Source organism: Salvelinus alpinus, chromosome 25, assembly GCF_045679555.1.
Source record: "Salvelinus alpinus chromosome 25, SLU_Salpinus.1, whole genome shotgun sequence".
Taxonomy (NCBI): Eukaryota; Metazoa; Chordata; class Actinopteri; order Salmoniformes; family Salmonidae; genus Salvelinus; species Salvelinus alpinus.
In genome coordinates, this window is record NC_092110.1 from 36,684,836 (window position 1) to 36,705,669 (window position 20,834).

The 20,834-nt window shown below is 42.5% G+C and overlaps 1 protein-coding gene across 1 annotated transcript; it reads left to right on the plus strand.

Moving 5' to 3' along the window:
- The first annotated feature begins 2,283 nt into the window (after positions 1 to 2,283).
- On the plus strand, positions 2,284 to 19,699 carry LOC139553880 (transcription factor E2F2-like). The gene is made up of 6 exons (XM_071366631.1): positions 2,284 to 3,072; positions 13,356 to 13,458; positions 14,808 to 15,027; positions 15,352 to 15,628; positions 16,407 to 16,626; positions 16,979 to 19,699. Exons 1-6 carry the CDS (start codon positions 2,806 to 2,808, stop codon positions 17,254 to 17,256), a joined length of 1,365 nt encoding a protein of 454 aa, XP_071222732.1. The 5' UTR covers positions 2,284 to 2,805; the 3' UTR covers positions 17,257 to 19,699.
- The last annotated feature ends 1,135 nt before the right edge of the window (positions 19,700 to 20,834 follow it).

A 20,834-nucleotide genomic window follows, 5' to 3' on the forward strand; every position in this document is an offset into this window, starting at 1 on the left:
CACATTTGTAACCTGTTAACACACATTTGTGATCTGTTAAATGAGAAGAAACAGATGGGCCTATATACATTTTATAAAAAACTAAGCAGCAACCAAATGTGAATGAAAAATGTGTAACAGGTAACACATGTGCGTTAACAGGTTACAAATGTGTGTTAACAGGTAACAAATGTGTTACAAATTTGTCACAAACTAAGCAGCAACCAAAACTAAACAAAATTTAAAGGGTTACAAATGTGTCTTACAAAATACAAATCTCCCAGGGAAAAAAAGACATGCATTATGTATAGTTTATACCATCTTATAAAATATGTCCTGGACCCTATGAAAATCTATGAGTCTCTCACATCTTACTCTTGTTTATTCCTGTTTGTTTACAAGGACAGTTGTTGAATTTGCATAAGACACAAATAAACAGTTCTGTAGATAGTATCACTCTTTATCGTTGCAGTGCTTTGGGCTATTGCTGTGTAGATACAATTCCTCACCGAGCCACAAGATGGGGATATTTGCATGATATGTCAATAAATGCCGTAGATTTCCATAACTACAAGACCTCCAGTCTCTCTATATATATGAGTGTTATCAGACATACATACTGCTAGTGAATGAGATATAGATACTGTGGGTTAACTTCCTTGTTCAGGAGCAGAACGACAGATTTTTACCTTGTCAGCTCTGGTATTCAATCTAGCAACCTTTTGGTTATTGGCCCAACACACTAACCACCAACCACCCCATAGACATACTGCTAGTGAATGAGATATTTTTTATCCTTTATTTAACTAGGCAAGTCAGTTAAGAACAAATTCTTATTATCAATGACGGCCTAGGAACGGTGGGTTAACTGCCTTGTTCAGAACGACAGATTTTTACCTTGTCAGCTCTGGGATTCGATCTAGCAACCTTTCGGGTTATTGGCCCAACGCTCTAACCACTAGGCTACCTGCCACCCCATATACATACTGCTAGTGAATGAGATATACATTCTGCTAGTGAATAAGACCAGCGCTAGATAGATAAACCAATCAGGAAAAACAATGTTTTATAGGAGTGCTGTACATGCATTTAAAAAAAAAAAAAATGTAGCATGAATTCATATGAGCCTGAGAGACATGAGAGAGCAGCCAACGGTTGCTTTTTTTGGCTTTGTAACAAATGACATTATAAAAGTAATCAGGTCAACTGCATAGTATTGGCACTTGCTTGACAACATGTGTTTGTCTCTGTTTCGACCCCATTGTGGGAGGTATTTCATCGTGATAGGGCAAAAGCAAATAGGTGCAAACACAGAAACAGATTAACAGACCTTCACTTTGCAGTGAGCAAACAATCATGCCTGCTGACTAAATCACACAAACACACACACACACACACACACACACAAAAACATCTCTCCCTGGGTAACATTTCAATACAACACATACACCAAAGACCTACAGATGTGTATAATATAATTGTTACATTTACATTATATTATAGTAATTTAGCAGACACTCGTATCCAGAACGACTTACAGTTAGTGTATTCATATTACAGTAAGATAGCTAGATGAGACAACATAGTCGTAGAAAGTACATTTTTCCTCAATAAAGACGTTATCAGCAGTCAGTGGCTGGTAGGAAAAGGACAAGTGTTTTTTTTTTTCTTCGTATCTTGAATAATGGTGGTTCTGCTCCAGTTGACCATATAGCCTATGGCTTCTAGTTTCTCTGCATGCATGGGAAAGTCACTGCAGGGTGTTTGCCAACTGCAGCAAGCTGAATGTTTATTATTATTATTTTTTAACCTTTATTTAACTTGGCAAGTCAGTTAAAAGAACAAATTCTTATTTACAATGACGGTCTACCAAAAGGGAAAAGGCCTCCTTCGGGGACGGGGGCCTGGGATTAAAAATAAAAATAAATTAAATAAAAATATAGGACAAAAGTTATTGTGCTCTACTCTATAGTGGAAATAAAATAATATATAGATGTGTTTTTGTGCTCATGATATCATGCTGCTTATCAGTAAGTGTTATAAAAACATGTTATTGTTCAAATTTAAGTTTCGAAATTGGTAACTTTGCCTTCAAAATGACCACCAAGGGACACGCTGTTCCTTTAAGGCTGGGCACGACCCGCGCCAACTGTTTTATGCTAAATATACATCATACATACGGAATGTAACAATCGCAATGTGCTCTGGACCAATCAAAGACGAGCTCTAACCGCGGGAGATCCAAATTTCGCGGGACGTAATTTGGCGCTAAAAAAGCAGTTCTTCCGAGCTCCAAGTCCCTTGTATATAAAATTAAGCTTTTTAGCCGGACAGTGAACCCGATAGTAGCAATATCTCCTCTCCTGAAAATCTGAAGAATCCTTCTAAACTTAGTCTTTTCTGGAGGAATCTGCATCTCAAGACGTAAACTTAAAAGTTTGCTCATACTATACTTGCAAATATCGGGACTACTTGTTGTTTATTAGTTATTATAATTAGACAAAGTTTACGTTTCCTCTACTGGACAAAGGATAATATCGGTTGCAAAGCTACAAAATTCGTTTCATTGAAAATATTCACGCAAAGGACACCTCTGGTGCATATTTCACTTGTGAATTTTGCACATTATTAACTAAATAACCTTTTTCTGAACTTATTTGGACTTTTATCAAGCTAGCTACAAATTGAGAAATAACGTTTCCAGGTCGTATCGGTAAGACCACAACTCCTCTCATTCACTGTCCTGAATACAGATTACTGGAATCTTCGTGCTTTGCTAGCTAAACATATTTATTTTAAACAGTCGTTATTTTTGTATTTACTAAAATGATGCGGATGCCTAAAGGCGTTTCTCCTGCGTCTAGTCGAGGTGCTGTAGGGGGACTGTCGTGTTCGCAGAATAAAGTTTTGTCCGGAGTGAAGACCGAGTTCTTCAGCACCGGGTTACCCAGTCCACCGATTAACTCGGTACCGGCTGGATACTTTACCCAAATATGCAACACGACAGCGGCCGAACAAAGGGCGAACTGCCTGTATGCAACCCCCCATGGACCCGAAGCTAAACCCACCAGATCATCCTCCGGCCGTCTCCCGGTAAGACTTCATAAACAAAGGATGATGGAACTACCACCAATCGATATAACAGTTAGCCATCCACTAGATAATTAACGTTACTAACAATGTGTCATATTATATGGGCAAAATATTTCCAAGTTCCAATGGCATGCATATATTTATAGGAGTTGTGCAGTGCTTGACATTTAAAAAGTGTTGGACATTATCAGACAACGTCACCGAAGTAGTGTGCACTTTGTGTCAATGAAAGGGGTTGTCATTTTTTTGCCCAGTTTGAGAAACGAGCTTGAGTCGGTGACATTTCTCCCGCAGCCCAGCTGTATTAAACACAGAGGGTTGGGGGTGTTGAGAGTGTTTGGGGGGCCATCAGTGGGGGGTTAGCCAGGACTGAGGCTATCACTGAATTCAACAATGACCGTTGCTAATTTCACCCCTATTTGGAGAGGGAGATGTCTCATTCTAAATGTCCATTTATTGTTAAATAAATGTAGAAAATGCTCCACCTGGACAGGGAACATATTTACTAATGCCCATCCAAGCAATACCAGTAATTTGCCCAAAATGCTATCTAGCTTAACACCTTGTTTAGCCATAGCCCCCAGCTGTCACTAACCAAACCATAACCTCACCTTGACTAACCAAACCATAACGTCACCTTGTCTGAATTGTTCCTGCCTACCTTACAGGTCACAGCTGGACATTCATTTACTTTTCTTGGGAGTTGACATCATTATTTTATGTTCAAGAGAGGAAGCCCTGAAGTCACACACACACTCACACAGTCTTGTACAGCTAACCCTGCAGGGACACACAATTCAGTCCCATTCAAAATCCTTTTTTCCCTAACCCCTAAACCAAACCCGTACTCTTACCCTAACCCTGACCTTAACCCAAAAACCTAACCCTAGCTCCTAACCCTAAACCTAGAAATAGCATTTGACCTTGTGGGGAACAACAAAATGTCCCCATTTGGTCAAATCTTTGTTTGTTTACTATTCTTGTTGGGACTTCTGGTCCACACAAGAATAATGAAACACATCCACACGCACACACACGTAGTAGTAGTAGTAATGATGGTGATAGTAGTAGTATGAGTAGTAGTAATGGTGGTAGTAGTAGTAGTAATGGTGATTGTAGTAGTAGTAGTAATGGGGATTGTAGTAGTAGTAGTAGTAGTAGTAATGGTGATTGTAGTAGTAGTAGTAGTAATGGTGATTGTAGTAGTAGTAATGGTGATTGTAGTAGTAGTAATGGTGATTGTAGTAGTAGTAATGGTGATTGTAGTAGTAGTAATGGTGATTGTAGTAGTAGTAATGGTGATTGTAGTAGTAGTAATGGTGATTGTAGTAGTAGTAATGGTGATTGTAGTAGTAGTAGTAGTAATGGTGATTGTAGTAGTAGTAGTAGTAATGGTGATTGTAGTAGTAGTTGTAGTAATGGTGATTGTAGTAGTAGTAATGGTGATTGTAGTAGTAGTAATGGTGATTGTAGTAGTAGTAATGGTGATTGTAGTAGTAGTAATGGTGATTGTAGTAGTAGTAGTAGTAATGGTGATTGTAGTAGTAGTAGTAGTAATGGTGATTGTAGTAGTAGTAGTAGTAATGGTGATTGTAGTAGTAGTTGTAGTAATGGTGATTGTAGTAGTAGTAGTAGTAATGGTGATTGTAGTAGTAGTAATGGTGATTGTAGTAGTAGTAATGGTGATTGTAGTAGTAGTAATGGTGATTGTAGTAGTAGTAGTAATGGTGATAGTAGTAGTAATGGTGATAGTAGTAGTAGTAGTAATGGTGATAGTAGTAGTAGTAGTAGTAGTAGTAGTAGTAGTAGTAGTAATGGTGATTGTAGTAGTAGTAGTAATGGTGATAGTAGTAGTAGTAGTAGTAATGGTGATAGTAGTAGTAGTAGTGATGGTGGTAGTAGTAGTAGTAGTGATGGTGGTAGTAGTAGTAGTAGTGATGGTGGTAGTAGTAGTAGTAGTGATGGTGGTAGTAGTAGTAATGGTGATGGTAGTAGTAGTAGTAATGGTGATGGTAGTAGTAGTAGTAGTAGTAGTAGTAGTAGTAGTAGTAGTAGTCTTGAGGGAGACAATAACATGTTGCTGATTAACACACACAGCATTCAGGGTGTGTATGTGTCCAGGCTGATAATTTCCAAGCAAAATATTGACTAGAGTGGAGACTACTCCTATGCTTTGCACCAATAAAATGACATTAACTAGGCCAGTCACGTGACTGGGCCAATGCCATTTCTATTGTGTACTACTCTCCATTGTCCTAATGTCCACTTCCTATTCTAGGTCAAGTCTGAACAAGGCACTAGGTCAGGTGGTCCTGGTATTCATCGACCCTCTCTATCCTACTGTTAGGATTAGGGCTATGAGTTTTTTTCTGACCAGGGAGAAAAAAATAACGATTTTATAAAACTAGTTACTACTAGTTTACAACTAGTTAAAAAAAGTGTACAACTATTGATCAGATCAAATGTTATTAGTCACATGCTTCGTAAAACAACAGGCATCACCTATAACTAGGGCCCAGAGTTTTTCCTTGTCGTGTCAAGTGGTCACTCCTGGCCCTAGTTATGATAAACAACAAAATGTCAGCTTTGGCAGGCAATAAGTTCCTTCTATTGTCTGGAAAGCACAGTGTTCAGAGAGGTTATATTTGCCCTGGAAACTGCAGAGTGATAGGACTATGAGCTAAAACCTTTGAAAATATATATTTTTGGTTGAAAATACGTATTTTCAATGTCTGGTGCTCACTGAGTGTCAGATGAAGTGTTGGAGCAGAACATCCTCCTGCCTTGCTACTCGTAAACACTTTGGACTGCGCTGCTGTGAACGAGACATTTCCTTCTCCCTGTCCTCTCAACAACACGCCAAATATATTCCTCCTTGGGTGGGAGTAGAATTAAACCTCAAATATGGGTCACTCACAGGACACGTCACACATAGTCATGCTGCATACTTCAAACTTGGCAGAGGCAAGTGCAAATGGCCTGTGTCCCAAATGATACCCAATACCATGTATAGGGTGCCATTTTGGGAAAAAAAACATTTGCACTTGCCTCTGCCAAGTTTGAAGTGCACTACTTTTGGGACGCAGGTGTGGTCACGTGGCGTACTATTATAGATAACCTGAGACGATATATCCCCAAGGTGTAATATTTATAGTGGTTGCTATGATGTTTGAGTGATTTGCGAGGCGCTAGCTGTGACGTTGTCACTGCGTTTCCTGTGAAGGAGATACTACTACTAGCTTGTAAATGTTTGACAGAAGTTTTACTCCGCAGTTGAAAGAAAACAGGACAGAAAGGTCAAGGGTTTCAGTTTGACACAGATTGAAGTTCACAATAGGTGGGGATGTAACACATCATGATGGAAGTTTGAGTAGACATATGCATTCATATGCACATTGAGTGACCGTGTGAGATGGATTGAGGCTTAGGCTAGTCATTGTATCCCCTTTAGGGGTTCTAGAAGATAATATTTTCACCCCTTATGTCTCTGAAATGTGTTAGTATGATAATGAATTAAACTGTGTGTTATATATAATGTGTAATAGTGTTCTCCACAATGCACGCCTAGGTACGTAGGTTTCCATGACATGCTAGCTACCCCCTGATCCCCCCCCCCCTCACACGTCACTACCTCATGTCGTCATTGCCTACGCCCTCACCATCTCTGGGACCCCCCCATGGTGAGCCCCTATTCCGACTAGGCCTCAGGGTGCCGGGGGTGTGAGATTGCACACTTTGTACCTTGTTTACACTCCAGCCAAAGGCTCTCTCTTCCCCCCTTTCTCTTTTCGGCCTGCCCTAGGCCCCACTCCGAATCCACGAGCTCGCATGCTCACCCTCAATAGGGTTTGTTTAGCATTTCCACCCCAACTGGACCAAGCCTGTCCCTCCTCATCTCCCTTTTCCCATCGACACCTTGACAATGTCATCAGCAATGCATTTCAACCTTTTCATTGTTGTTGTGCCTCCGACGCCCAGTCCCATGGGTGTAGTGTTGTGTAGATAGGAATATGCTAGGTCTTGAATGGATCTTTTTGTCATTTCTTTTGTCAGACATATTGAAACTTGTCCCTACCTGGGTAGACTGGTTCTACGTGATTGAACTGGGTCATATTCATTAGGGCAAAGCGTAGCAAAAGCTTCACAATGGAAACCAAAAAACTGTTTTGCAGTAGTAGTGATGGTGATAGTAGTAGTAGTGATGGTGATAGTAGTAGTAGTAGTAGTGATGGTGATAGTAGTAATAGTAGTAGTGATGGTAGTAGTAATATTAGTGATGGTGATAGTAGTAGTGATGGTAATAGTAGTAGTAGCAGTGATGGTGGTAGTAGTAGTAGTGGTAGTGATGGTGGTGGTAGTAGTAGTAGTAGTAGTGATGGTGGTAGTAGTAGTAGTGGTAGTGATGGTGGTAGTAGTAGTAGTAGTAGTAGTGATGGTGATAGTAGTAGTAGTGATGGTGGTAGATGTCAGTTTCCTTCTGTTTGTTAACTAATGAATACAACCCTGGTGTTTGAAGAGAGAGACTGTAGCTAGTCTAGCTAGCAAGACTGTTGAAAGCCTTTGCTTCATGTGACCCATATTTTATGAAATGTCTCTGAATAAATTCCAGTCATATCTGGTGAAATGGCGGGGTTGAAGGGGAGGGTTGGGTCATGGGTGGGTGGAAGGAGAGCTGAACTTGTGCATATTTAGGGTGTAGCCTAGTCGCTGTAGGGCAATAATGACTATGGGTTGAAACACTATAACTTACTGTGTCGTGTAGATAAAGAAGGGATTGTGAAGGAGGGACTCTGTGTATTTAAATGCCCGGCAATGGCTTACTAATGTGTTGACAATTGCTGTATTTAGCTGTTAACTCACTGTGTTTGAGCTCAACATTCTTTTAGCTACTGTTAGTGTGTGTCTCATTCTGTTCTGTAGCTCTCTGTACTTGACTGTGTGTTGTTAGTATTTGGTGGTTGAGTGATTTTCTTTTCTTTTCTTCCCCCCTGTGGTATGTTAGCTGACACATAGGCCTTGTATTTTCACTCGTAAAACTGTTTGCAAAGCACTGACTCTCCATCCAAAACCTCACTACAAACACAAACTCACAGGCCTCAGCTGTGACTTTGCAAAGTTGCTGGGCAAAACTGAGGTAAAATGTTAAAGGAGGAGGGCCACAGAGCTGTCAACAACACACGGCTGCCATTTTAACCACCACACGTCATGTAATCATGTCTGTAGTTTCTGTATTTGACAACTACATTTAGACTAGATGTGAAAGTGTCACATTTTAATCCGTGAGGTACAATGCAGCCATTTTTATCTTAATATCAAATTATTTCTGTGTAACAATTAAGTACCTTACTGTGATTGTTTTCAAAAAAAAAAATTATTCAAAAATTAACAAAAATAGCTTCTCAGCAAAGAGCCATTTCTCAAACAAGAATTTTGATAGGACTGTCTGGGAGTGGTCTGAGTGGAGAGGGGAAAACTGAAAACTAGCTGTTATTGGCAGAGAGGTTTGGAACCTTCTTTCTTATTGGTCTATTAACTAATTTACCTAAAAGCAGGCCAAAACTCCATCCCAACAAAACAGGCTGAAATTTCAGGTGTTTTTTCCCAACAACTAAAACACTAAAAGGGCATTATCATAATTTTCACAATTTGACAGTATTATTCCAATCTCATAGTGTGGAAATATGTATAAAACACAGGGAAATCTAGTTTTTGACTGTACTGGGCCTTTAACAGTGTGGTAGTTGCCATCTTTCCTCAATTCCCCCTCTGGGCAGTGTCTCTCTATCCATTTCCTTCCTCTAGATCGGTCAAAAGGAGAAGTCCTATCTTGATGCAGGTTGAACAATATGGAAGGGAACAAACCAGTCCACAAAACAGACATTAGCCTATATAGTTACTAATGTATTGTTACCATAAGTAGCACTGGTAGACTACAAATGTTTGCTTCACTACCAAGTTGCTGTAACTAAAACACAGTTATTGGTTGTCATGGTGAAGGTGACAAGGACAGTAAATAGACTATGTAGTAGGCAGAGTTAGTGCACCTAAAGTGAACTTGTGTGTGTGCACGTGTGCTATAAGGATTAGGCAGGTTCTCTTGTGGTCTCCCTGCCGCCTGCTGTGTGCGGCTGCCACAGATGTCACTAACAGACGGATGGGACATGTGGTGGAGGACAGAGCGACAATGACACCTTTCTTCCCCCGCGCCATGTTTCAGTCCAAATCCACTAGCTGCTCACATTCTCCAGCCTCCTCTCAGGGACCAAATTCACAAAGCATCTCGGAGGAGGAGTGCTGATCTAGGATCAGTACAGTATGGTTTACTTAGGGCCAGGAGTTTTTCCTGACCCTGTGTCATGACAGGAAACCTCTGGACCTACAGCCTCCTATGTATGGTCTGCAGTATGGGAACACAGTAGCTGCTTTGCCAGAATCTCCCTTGTCAGTTTGTAGCCTATCCATGGTTACAACATGGTGAGAAAAGAGAACCAGTGCAACAAAGACCCTAGTTTAAAAGTTAAAACTACAAATGATCACTTAAGAAAACTACAAATGAGTAGCTACACCTCTGTGTATCTAGTTGTACTGTAATGACGTCACTGGGTAGTCGTACACAGGGTTTATTGCAGCGCCAGGTCATGACACGTGTCACATAGCCTAGTTTGTGTGTGTGTGTGTGTGTGTGTGTGTGTGTGTGTGTGTGTGTGTGTGTGTGTGTGTGTGTGTGTGTGTGTGTGTGTGTGTGTGTGTGTGTGTGTGTGTGTGTGTGTGTGTGTGAGAGAGAGAGAGAACACAGCTGGGGGGGTGGTAAAACCCCTACCCTTTCTGTCTCCCTCCAGCAGTACCTGCGGTGCCCCCAGGGCAGGCGTCCCCCACTGCCACTGAACTCATTTTAGTGTGTGTTGGGGAGGATGGAGCAAACCATTGCTGCAGTATGGGGGTGTTGTGTGTTGGTGGTGATGGTGATGGAGCACATCATTGATGCAATATGGGGGTGTTGTGTGTGTGCGTGCGTGTGTGTGGGAGGGGGGGGGGGGGGGGGGGGGTAATAAGTGGGTCCTATCTGTGAGAGGGGTATAAGACGAAGTGTGGAGAGATTGAGAAAATGGGAGAGGGATAAAGAGGGGTTGGGGGAGGTGTGTAATGTGCCTCCAAGCAGCAGTTACTAATTACATACAGCATGACCATCTGGATGAAATCCTATGCCTCGTTAGCTAGTTCAGTCAGCAGTGTGTAGAGTTTTCTTATTTATTTTTTTAGAGGTGGTGTGTGTTGGCGAGGGGCGCCGTGCAGTTTGGGGACAATGGTGCACTGTACAGGTCTGGTTGTGATGAATAAATGTGTTGTCAAATTGGACATGTGTGTGTGTCCATAACCGAGTGTGTGTGTGTGTCCACAACCAAGTGTGTGTGTGTGTGTGTGTCCATAACCAAGTGTGTGTGTCCATAACTGAGTGTGTGTGTGTGTCCATAACCGAGTGTGTGTGTGTGTGTGTGTCCATAACCGTGTGTGTGTCCATAACCGTGTGTGTGTCCATAACCGAGTGTGTGTCCATAACCGTGTGTGTGTGTGTCCATAACCGAGTGTGTGTGTGTGTGTGTGTCCATAACCGTGTGTGTGTCCATAACCGTGTGTGTGTGTGTGTCCATAACCGAGTGTGTGTCCATAACCGTGTGTGTGTATGTGTCCATAACCGTGTGTGTGTTTGTGTCCATAACTGTGTGTGTGTTTGTGTCCATAACCGAGTGTGTGTTTGTGTCCATAACCAAGTGTGTGTTTGTGTCCATAACCAAGTGTGTGTTTGTGTCCATAACCAAGTGTGTGTCCATAACCGTGTGTGTGTGTCCATAACCGTGTGTGTGTGTGTGTGTGTGTGTGTGTGTGTGTGTGTGTGTGTGTGTGTGTGTGTGTGTGTGTGTGTGTGTGTGTGTGTGTGTGTGTGTGTGTGTGTGTGTGTGTGTGTGTGTGTCCATAAACGTGTGTGTGTGTGTGTGTGTGTGTGTGTGTCCATAAACGAGTGTGTGTTTGTGTCCATAACCATGACTGGAACGAATTGCAAAAATCGCTGAAGCTGGAGACTCGTATGTTCCTCACTAACTTTAAACATCAGCTATCCGAGCAGCTCACCGATCGCTGCAGCTGTACACAGCCCATCTGTAAATAGCCCATCCAATCTACCTTCCTCATCCCCCATATTGTTTTTAATTACTTTTCTGCTCTTTTGCACATCAGTATTTCTACTTGCACACCATCATCTGCTCATCTATCACTCCAGTGTTAATCTGCTAAATTGTAATTACTTCGCTACTATGGCCTATTTATTGCCTTACCTCCTCACGCCATTTGCACACACTGTATATAGACTTTTTTTTCTTTTTTCTCCATAATGTGTTATTGACTACGTTTGTTTATTCCATGTGTAACTCTGTGTTGTTTTTTGTGTCGCACTGCTTTGCTTTATCTTGGCCAGGTCGCAGTGAGAACTAAATTAGAACTTGTTCTCAACTAGCTTACCTGGTTAAAGGTGAAATAAAAAAAATAAAAAAATAACAGAGTGTGTGTGGTAGCAGTGGACCTCCTAGTAGGTGTGTGTGTGTGTGTGTGTGTGTGTGTGTGTGTGTGTGTGTGTGTGTGTGTGTGTGTGTGTGTGTGTGTGTGTGTGTGTGTGTGTGTGTGTGTGTGTGTGTGTGTGTGTGTGTGTGTGTGTGTGTGTGTGTGTGTGTGTGTGTGTGTGTGTGTGTGTGTGAGCCCCCTGTGTGTTTACTGGAGAAAGAAGAGGGCTAAAGAAGGAGTGAAGAGGTCATGGGTGAAAGGAGGAGGAGGAGGAAGTGGGAGGACGGGGTTGGTGAGTTGAGTGAGTCCAGGGATTTCCTGGCGTTTGGCGGGCAGTGCTCCCCACACACACACACACACACTCCCGCTGGCGTTCCGCTGGCGCCTAGACCAAGTGTGCTACATACTGTCTTAAAAGACCTTCACTTGAAAAATGAGGAGGAAAAAGCAGTACTTTTTGTCCATTTTGAGACGCCGTAGCCAGTATATACTTCCTTAAAAAAGCTACTTCAAGAAATCTGTCATTAACTTTGACATTTTTGCAGAGGAGATCTTAGTCAGGTAATTTTGCATCTGACTAGGATGTTTGGTGCGGTATTTCTCAAGTGAAAAAATGTGCATGAGGACGAGTCGTCTGTCGTTGAATGACAACAGGCATTTACATCATTGAAAAATCCCTACTGTTGACCAATCTCCGACGAGCGGGCGTAGACCTCGGCTGCCGACTTCGGTTTCCCTCGAGAAAATGTTTTGTTTGCCCGAACAGCCCCAAAACGAACGAAAAGTTGTCATAATATATGCACAAACTGTTCCGAACTGTTTTGGATGGGAAGCATGTGGACGCATTTAGAAGTCTGACAATGTGATTGCATTTAGAAGTCTGACAATGTGAGGGGATTTAGAAGTCTTTGACAATGTGAGGGCATTTAGAAGTCTGACAATGTGAGGGCCTGTGAGGGCATTTAAAAGTCTTTGACAATGTGAGGGTCTTTAGAAGTCTTTGACAATGTGAGGGTCTTTAGAAGTCTTTGACAATGTGAGGGTCTATAGAAGTCTTTGACAATGTGAGGGTCTTTAGAAGTCTTTGACAATGTGAGGGTCTTTAGAAGTCTTTGACAATGTGAGGGTCTTTAGAAGTCTTTGACAATGTGAGGGTCTTTAGAAGTCTTTGACAATGTGAGGGTCTTTAGAAGTCTTTGACAATGTGAGGGTCTTTAGAAGTCTTTGACAATGTGAGGGTCTTTAGAAGTCTTTGACAATGTGAGGGTCTTTAGAAGTCTTTGACAATGTGAGGGTCTTTAGAAGTCTTTGACAATGTGAGGGTCTTTAGAAGTCTTTGACAATGTGAGGGTCTTCAGAAGTCTTTGACAATGTGAGGGTCTTCAGAAGTCTTTGACAATGTGAGGGTCTTTAGAAGTCTTTGACAATGTGAGGGTCTATAGAAGTCTTTGACAATGTGAGGGTCTATAGAAGTCTTTGACAATGTGAGGGTCTATAGAAGTCTTTGACAATGTGAGGGTCTTTGTCCCTGCTCTTGTTCACTTTTCTTTGAAAGGAAATGATTGGTTTAAGAAAACTCTTTAGCCTGCGTCATCCAAGGATTTGAAATGTGTGGGAAGTAGTGAACGAGTGAGTGTACACTGCAGGAGAAAGGAGTTATTATTGGGACACATACTCTGTCTCAAGCTGTCTTTAACCCCTTTGTCCCTCTTCTTTATCTCCCCCCATAGGCCAAGAGGAAGCTGGACCTAGAAGACCCCCTCTACCTCCCTGACTTCAGGACCCCTAAAGGAAAGGGGAACACGGCCACAGCCAGTCATCCAAGTCCCAAAAGTGAGTATCTGCATCAATGAGAAAAAGCAAGGCCCCCTACTTTAACGTTTCTTCATAAACACTGGCCCCCTACTTTAACATTTCTTCATAAACACTGGCCCCCTACTTTAACGTTTCTTCATAAACACTGGCCCCCTACTTTAACGTTTCTTCATAAACACTGGCCCCCTACTTTAACATTTCTTCATAAACACTGGCCCCCTACTTTAACGTTTCTTCATAAACACTGGCCCCCTACTTTAACGTTTCTTCATAAACACTGGCCCCCTACTTTAACGTTTCTTCATAAGTACTGGCCCCTAACTTAACGTATCTTCATTCTCATATAAGGGATGGTTTGCATAAAGCGACACAACATCAATTCATCCATCCTTCCATCTGCCCATCAATCCATCCACCCATCAATCAATCCATAAATTCATCCATCCATCCATCTGCCCATCAATCCATCCATCCACCCATCAATCAATCCATCAATTCATCCATCCATCCATCTGCCCATCAAGCCATCTGCCCATCAATCCATCCACCCATCAATCTATCCACCCGTCAATCCATCCACCCATCAATCCATCCATCCGCCCATCAATCCATCCACCCACCAATCCATCCATCAATCCATCCACCCACCAATCCACCCATCAATCCATCCACCCACCAATCCACCCACCCGTCAATCCATCCACCCATCAATCTATCCACCCGTCAATCCATCCACCCATCAATCCATCCATCCGCCCATCAATCCATCCACCCACCAATCCATCCATCAATCCATCCACCCACCAATCCACCCATCAATCCATCCACCCACCAATCCACACATCCATCAATCCATCCATCCATCCATCAATCCATCCAACCATCAATCTCTCCCAGTCAACATCCCCATATACAGATATGATCGTACATGTGTATTACAGTACCAGTCAAAAGTTTGGACACATCTACTCATTCAAATGTTGTTCTTTATTTTTACTATTTTCTACATTGTAGAATAATAGTGAAGACATCAAAACTATGAAATAACACATATGGAATCATGTAGTAACCCAAAAAGTTACCATCAAGGCAAAGGGTGGCTACTTTGAAGAATCTCAAATATAACATATATTTTGATTTGTTTAACACTTTTTTGGTTACTACATGATTCCATAAGTGTTATTTCATAGTTTTGATGTCTTCACTATTATTCTACAATGTAGAAAATAGTAAAAAAGAAAGAACATTTGAATGAGTAGGTGTGTCCAAACTTTTGACCTATATTGTACCTAGATAAACAATATAGGCATATCATACTTGCCCTGCATTCCCCAACACGTCTCACTTGTATGACCTATGATCCTCAGCGCCCAAGTCTCCCGGTGAGAGGACGCGCTACGACACCTCGCTCGGTTTGCTGACCAAGAAGTTTGTTGGCCTGCTGAGCGAGTCACCTGACGGCGTGCTGGACCTCAACTGGGCCACCGAGGTCCTCGAGGTGCAGAAGAGACGCATCTATGACATCACCAACGTGCTGGAGGGCGTGCAGCTGATCCGCAAGAAGTCCAAGAACAACATCCAGTGGTTGTGAGTAGCACCCTAAGGACAAGTGGACAAGTATCCCTAGAGCAAGTAGCTTCTCATCACTGGGTCTAATTCCAAATCACGCCTCTACTCCTGGCCGTTTTTTGGGGTTAGCAATATGGTAATAGGTTCAAACCATACCTGACCATAACCTGTACTGTGACGTACAGATCCTATTCAGCGTGTTTGAGTCAATCAGTAGTTTGAGCAAAGCATGGCACAGAATCAATAATATATCTGACTGCAATGTAGGCCATCTCAAACACGTACATTGTCTAGCAACTCCAGGTGGCTGATAATGTAAAATATGTGTCCGTTGCGTCCCAGGGTGGGCGGCGTGTTCGAGGGCTCGGCCAGCAGCGGGGAGAAGTCACGTGCCCTGCGGCGGGAGCTGGGTGAGCTGGAGAGGGCTGAGAAGGCCTTGGATGACCTGATCACGTCCAGTAGTGCCCAGATCAAGGAGCTGACCGAACACAGAGACAACCAGCGGCTAGGCTACGTTACCTACCAGGACATCAGGTCGATAGCCCGTCTGCAGGACCAGACGGTCATCGCCGTCAAGGCCCCATCAGAAACCAAGCTGGAGGTCCCAGAGTCCTCAGGGGTGAGTGGTCAACGGTCAGAGATACACGGAGCTGGCTGTTAGCGTGTCGTTAACACCGGAGCGGATCGGCTAGCCTATTTCTGCTTTCGTTTAAGAAATAAAAAAAGACAAGGAGTATTTCAAATCAGACTGACGTAGTTCCTGATACAGTATACTGGATTGATATATAGTTCCAGGTCGTTATTGTAAGAAGATCATGTGTTCTCGGTGATTTACTGGGTCTAAATAAAGGCAGTATGGTTTAGGTCAGCGGTTCCCAAACTTGGTCCTCGGGACCCCAAGGGGTACATGTTTTGGTTTTTGCCCCCAGCACTACACAGCTGATTCAAATCATCAAAGCTTGATGATGAGTTGGATATTTGAATCAGCTATGTCGTCCTGGGGGGGGGCCCAGGATCGAGTTTGGGAACCCCTGGTGTAGGAGGACGTGTCTAACATTCTTACCAAACCGTTTCATGTGGTTTCCTCTCGTACAACTACTTACATTACGGCCCACGTCTTGTCTTGAGGAAGGACCCATTTTTGCAATTACTGCATTACTAAACTATTTATTGCACGTCTACAGCTGTATTTGTGGATTCAATCTGTGAATGTACTAGCCTTTGTGTAATGATGTTTTTATGATGACTTTAACAAAATGTATTTTCACACGTTGCATTGTCCTCACTGTATATAATGCAGTTACAGGCAACACTTTACATTACGTTGCTTTTCTACTGTGATTAAATGAGTAACAACATTGTATTAACATGAGCTTCCCGTTGTCCCGTACCCTCAGGGCTCCCAACAGATCTACCTGAAGAGTAAGAACGGCCCCATCGAGGTGTACCTCTGTCCCGAGGAAGGTCTGGAGGATGCCAGCCCCGTCAAGAGCACCACCACCCCCAGGAAAGAGTACTCTCATCACCCCCTGGGTCACACTGCCACCACCTCCCCAGCCATGGCACCACCACAGTACACCACCATCAAACAGGAGGTCAAGCAGGAGCCCATGGAGGGTAAGCTGAACTGGGGGGCTTGTGATTGATACAGCTGAGGTCCACATTAAGTGGTTTACTGACCTAATCTCTCTGTCTCTCCCTCTCTCTCTGTCTCTCTCTCTCTCTCTCTCTGTTCCTCTCTCTCTCTCTCGTTCTCTCTCTCTCTCTGTTCCTCTCTCTCTGTTCCTCTCTCTCTCGTTCTCTCTCTCTCTCGTTCTCTCTCTCTCTCGTTCTCTCTCTCTCTCGTTCTCTCTCTCTCTCGTTCTCTCTCTCTCTCGTTCTCTCTCTCTCTCGTTCTCTCTCTCGTTCTCTCTCTCCTCTCTCTCTCTCTCTCTCTCTCTCGTTCTCTCTCTCGTTCTCTCTCTCCTAGCTGAACTCTCCAGACCAACACCGGTGGTCCCCAACTCTTCCACCAGCAGCAGCACTACCCTCCTGGACGTAGAAGGTCTCCTGGGCCTTCCCCCCAGCATGCTCCAGATGACAGAGGACCAGCTCCCAGGCCCCGGGTTCACCCCTGACCCCAACGCCCCCTTCGTCAGCTTCTCACCGCCCCTAGACCACGACGACTACCTATGGGGGCTGGAGGACAGCGAGGGCGTGTCCGACTTCTTCGACACCTACGACCTGGGAGACCTGCTGCGAAGCTGAGAGACGTAGATAGACTTTGAATCCTAAATCAAGCTCTACATTCTAATCACTTGAGTAGATCTGAGAGGGTTGGATAGGTGTAAAGTGGCACTGGCAACCCTGTCAGGGTGCTTAAGGTTTACGGTCTAGCAGTTGATTTGGGATTCAGGAAGAGAGGGAGGGAGAGGAGGGATGGGAGAGGGTAGACTATCTGCACGAATAGGGCCAGGAGTTCTTCCCACATCGTGTGACCTGGAGAAACTTGTTCATCTAGTTATAGCTTAGTTCTGACCATACAAACAGAATCACTAAATAGAATGAATACAAATAGTAATTGACCTGACCAGGAAAACCTCCAGGCCCCAGTTGTAAAAGGATATAAGTGGTCAGGGAAAACTCCAGGCCCTATTCATGAGGGAGTAGTGTCCTCTGTCGGGGTACGGGGTAGGGAGGAAATGTTACACTATGAAGCCATTAACTCTTTGCTTTAGCCATGTCTATTCCACGTTAATGATTTGTCCGAAAAAATGGGTCTCTTTGTGTTAATTGTACATATATTTTTATACCTTTGTGGTTTGGAATTCAGAGTAGGGCCTGGATTGACACTGGTGTGTGTGTTTGTGTGTGTCCAGCTTATAAAGCTCTCAATGTTTTTGTTTTGTGTATTTGTATAGCGGACAGTTCGTATCCGTCACATTTAAATTGTAATGTGTGCTGCGTAAAAATATAGACACAGCACATTTTGTATGAATATCTGATGAGCAAAAAACCCCGCAAAAAACAACTTGGGCATTTTGGGTAGGGGGTGTTATATTAACTCTCAGGAATGTTGTCTTTTCCAGTCAAAACGTTTATAGTACCGCTCTTTGGCCATTAGGGGGCAACATTGTATTATGTCAGCTTAAACTCGCCATCTTTACAGGGTTGAATCATTGTATGTGAAGCTAAACCAGGGTCATGTTCATAAGGAAGAACATTTATAGAACTCGGAGTTAAACATGACCCTGGCACTACCTGAACGTGTCCAATAAGAACGTAGATTTTCTTTGTCCGTTGCAAAACGTTTCAAAACGTTGTGCCCTGTTGAACACGACCCAGGTACCAACCATGGAGTCTCTGGTGCTAACATAATATGGCGTTTCAACAAGGTGTAGGAGTATGGGTAATTTAGTTGTTGGGTATACCCAAGACATTTGTTTATATTGGGGATCTGGTCACTGCCTCCAGCCTCCAGCTTTATGGATAGTCAGGTAGTGTAATCTTCTGTGTCCCGTGACAGGATGTGTCCACATCACATCGTAGAGGTTAGTTAGAAGCTGTTCTGGACCCATAGCCAAAGACACAGGGGTCACGTCCCAAATGGTTTTGACCAGAGGCCCATAAGAAATAAGGTGCTATTTGGGATGCTTCCTGGGTCTTTTTAGTGAAGGATATTATCTACCAATCCCTATTCTATATGTCCCTATTCTATTCTATATGTGACTGACTACAGTATCGTGCTTTGCTTGCGAATCGGCAGCTAGGTTTCACATCCTGAAGCTTCTCTATCAAGATGCATTTGATAGTGTTTAAAAAAAAAAAAAAGTTAACTTTGTAGTATTGAATGACTATATATTTCCAAGGAAATTATCCAGTAAGGGTAATAATATACGACAACATCTGGCTTTTAATGTGTGTTTTGATTTAGTCAGTCATTAAGATTAAATAGAGGGCAATCGTCATATCCCCGCTTCTTCTGAAACTAGATGAAGTCTTTGATTCAATGGTGGTTTGTGTGTTGTCAAACCCACTCTAGGGATCAAAGAGGATGTCATATCTTTTCTCTGTTTTCTTTAGTTAATGAAGGCTTAGCCCCACGTGTGTGGTAGTTTAAACCTCGGAGAAAAGAGCCAGAATGGTACCCCAAGGTCAAAGTTGGGTCTCTTTAGACTGAGTTGTGTTCATTAGGCACCAAAACGGAACAAAACGTACTGAAATGCGGAGGAACTATCACTGATTGTTGTTTCCCATTGCAAAGTGTTTTAAAACGTTTTCCATGGTGTGCTCTAATGAACACTAGTCTAGGAGTTTAAAGGATTTGGACACATCTGAGGACAAATTTATTACTGAATTGTATTTTGGTGCATTTTCTGCCTCTTTCCACAATGTGGGTTTAAGTCAATTGTCCTGTCCTAACAAACTTGAATATTTTGTGTGTGTGTGTGTGAATGTGAAAGGGTGGGAAAGGTGTAGATTTTTAGACAATTTGAATACAACAATCTAGTTTTTTTTAAATGGAGTATTATTTTTTGTAACTGTACAGAATTGATTTTGTATTTATAATCTTTTTCCTGAAGTAATTTGGAAAGTTTAATACTGACCATTGTTAAAGAGCAACGGTCTCTGATTGACATGCGGCACTTAATATTTTGTAATATTGGGGTCTGTTTGAATAAATAAAGTATTGACGCCATGGTGTAAACTTTCCCGATTCTGTCCATTTCCTATGACATCATTCATTGATTTGCTATGGCAGGCCGCGCCAGTAGTCTTGGCAGACATCACATGTAGGTCAATGATAGATATCTCATTGTTCTTTTCTGTCTTCAAAGCAGTAAACTCCCTTCCGTAGGGTTGTGTTTGCCTAGTTCAACACTAAACCAGTTTGATCAGAGAATCTTAATGGACTAATAACTAATCCTGTTTAGACTTGCTTCAAATGATTCCTCAAAGCAGAGAATTCTGGTTAATATGTCATGGTAACGGATTCAAACACAAACCTCAGTATCAACACAGACTTGAATATAAATGTAGTACCATGAACCAGCATCATCTCCAGTGTGGGTGTCTTAGCTCCACAACACTGACACCAATTGAGCTAACATGCCACTACTTGGAAAGCATTTGCCTATCTCTCTGTTCGAATTTGGCACAAGGACTGAGGACTTTCAGGGTAACATCACATTGATGCAATGAATTGTGACATTCCCACACGCTGACTGAATAGGGCAACATGAGCAGTAACAACAACACTGACACAGCTATTAACTTACTCTGGCAGGTGGACAAAAAAAAACACTAAAAAGCCACAGTCATTCTTTGGACTTTGAAAGTTGCCAGGGGAAACCTGCAAACAATAGATAGCGGATGAAGCTAAGGTCAAGGGGTTAGGGGTTACGATGGAACTGGATACAATGGAATTTTCCCCCCATGGTAGCCAAGTAACCTTTCTTTTACAGCTAAGAAAGCGCTAAAATGAAATGTGTATTGGATTGGTGTTGATCTGTGTATTTCTGTGTTGGGCAGAGACCTAACTGCTATCATTCTCCAAAGACAATGAAAAAACATCCGAGCATTGATAAAGGTTCAGCTTTAAAAGGTCCAATGCAGACATTTTTATCTGAATATCAAATCATTTCTGGTTTTAAGAATGAAGTACCTTACCTGTGATTGTTTTACATTAAAACGGTCAAAAATAAACAAAAATGGCTTCTTAGCAAAGAGACATTTCTCAATAATTCTGCTAGGACTGTCTGCGAAGGGGAAAACTGAAAACTAGTTGTTATTGGCAGAGATGTTTGGAACTCTCTTTCTTATTGGTCTATTAACTAATTTACTGT